The sequence below is a fragment of the Capsicum annuum genome, unplaced genomic scaffold, assembly GCF_002878395.1.
Source record: "Capsicum annuum cultivar UCD-10X-F1 unplaced genomic scaffold, UCD10Xv1.1 ctg18625, whole genome shotgun sequence".
NCBI lineage: Eukaryota > Viridiplantae > Streptophyta > Magnoliopsida > Solanales > Solanaceae > Capsicum > Capsicum annuum.
Window position 1 is genome coordinate 1 of NW_025824394.1, and position 1027 is coordinate 1027.

At 35.6% G+C, this 1027-nt stretch overlaps 1 protein-coding gene across 1 annotated transcript; it reads right to left on the reverse strand.

Annotated features, from left to right (window-relative positions):
• Positions 1 to 88: 88 nt before the first annotated feature.
• LOC124890476 lies at positions 89 to 923 on the reverse strand (the record flags this gene model as incomplete). The annotated part of the gene is made up of 1 exon (XM_047402310.1): positions 89 to 923. A coding segment is annotated over exon 1 (835 nt), but the record flags the coding sequence as incomplete, so codon positions are not given.
• Positions 924 to 1027: the final 104 nt, after the last annotated feature.

Sequence of the window (1027 nt, forward strand, 5' to 3'; positions counted from 1 at the left end):
GATGGCGACGGGGGCCGAGGACCGGGACGAGAGAGAGAGAGAGGGTAGGGAGAGAGAGAGAGAGCCGTTAGTGGAGAGAGAGAGCCACCTAGAGCATAACATGCATCCTTGAAAGTGTTATGATCATGACCATTTATTTTTCTAAGATCCTCATAGGATGTTGGACCTTTAATAACATTCAGCAACAATCTAAGGTAATATTGCTCTTCAGATCCCGGGGGAACAAAGAAAATTCTGCCAATAGATAATGCAGAAGTTTGTCTTTTTTTCCATTTCTTCAATTGTTGATTCCATACAAACTTTAGAGAAAATTCAGCATATGTTAGCTCTCTTGCCTTATTTGCTTCAAACCACATTAAAAACATTGATTCCTTTATAGTTGGTCTGTTAACTACTGCATCAATTGGATCATCATCTGAAAATATTACGTTTTGATTGCCTTCTAAATGAAAGAATAACCTTTCTACAGATGGTTCTTTGTGATGGATTGAGAATTTAAAAATCCTCCAAGTTGCTTCACATGGCGATACATACCGACAATCACAATACATATTTATTTCATCAACAATTCTTGAGTCATTAGTATTTCCACTTTGAGAAAAAACAGTGGTTAGACGATCATGTCCTTTGTTAACATACTTAAATAAGTATTTAATGGACCTTGATTGGTTGCACCATTCCACATTAATATGTGCACCATATTTCAATAATAAGAATCTATTGTGTGGCACAACATACCTGTTATCTAAATCAATACCTGCTCTCTTTGTAGATTTTCCATTATCCTTTCTTCTATATATAGGATACCCTCCATCATCAACTGTGGTTGAATCCACAAATTTTTTTGAAAAGTGCTTTGTACATTTGCCATTTTGCATGCAACGAGAAGATTTTCTTGCAGTACCACATGGTCCATGAATCATTAAATTTGTAACAACCGCATAATATTGAGGATCAACTAAATTATCAGGCAATTCTGCTGAAATAATGTCATCAATATCGGCGGTATTTGTACATTTATTATGAA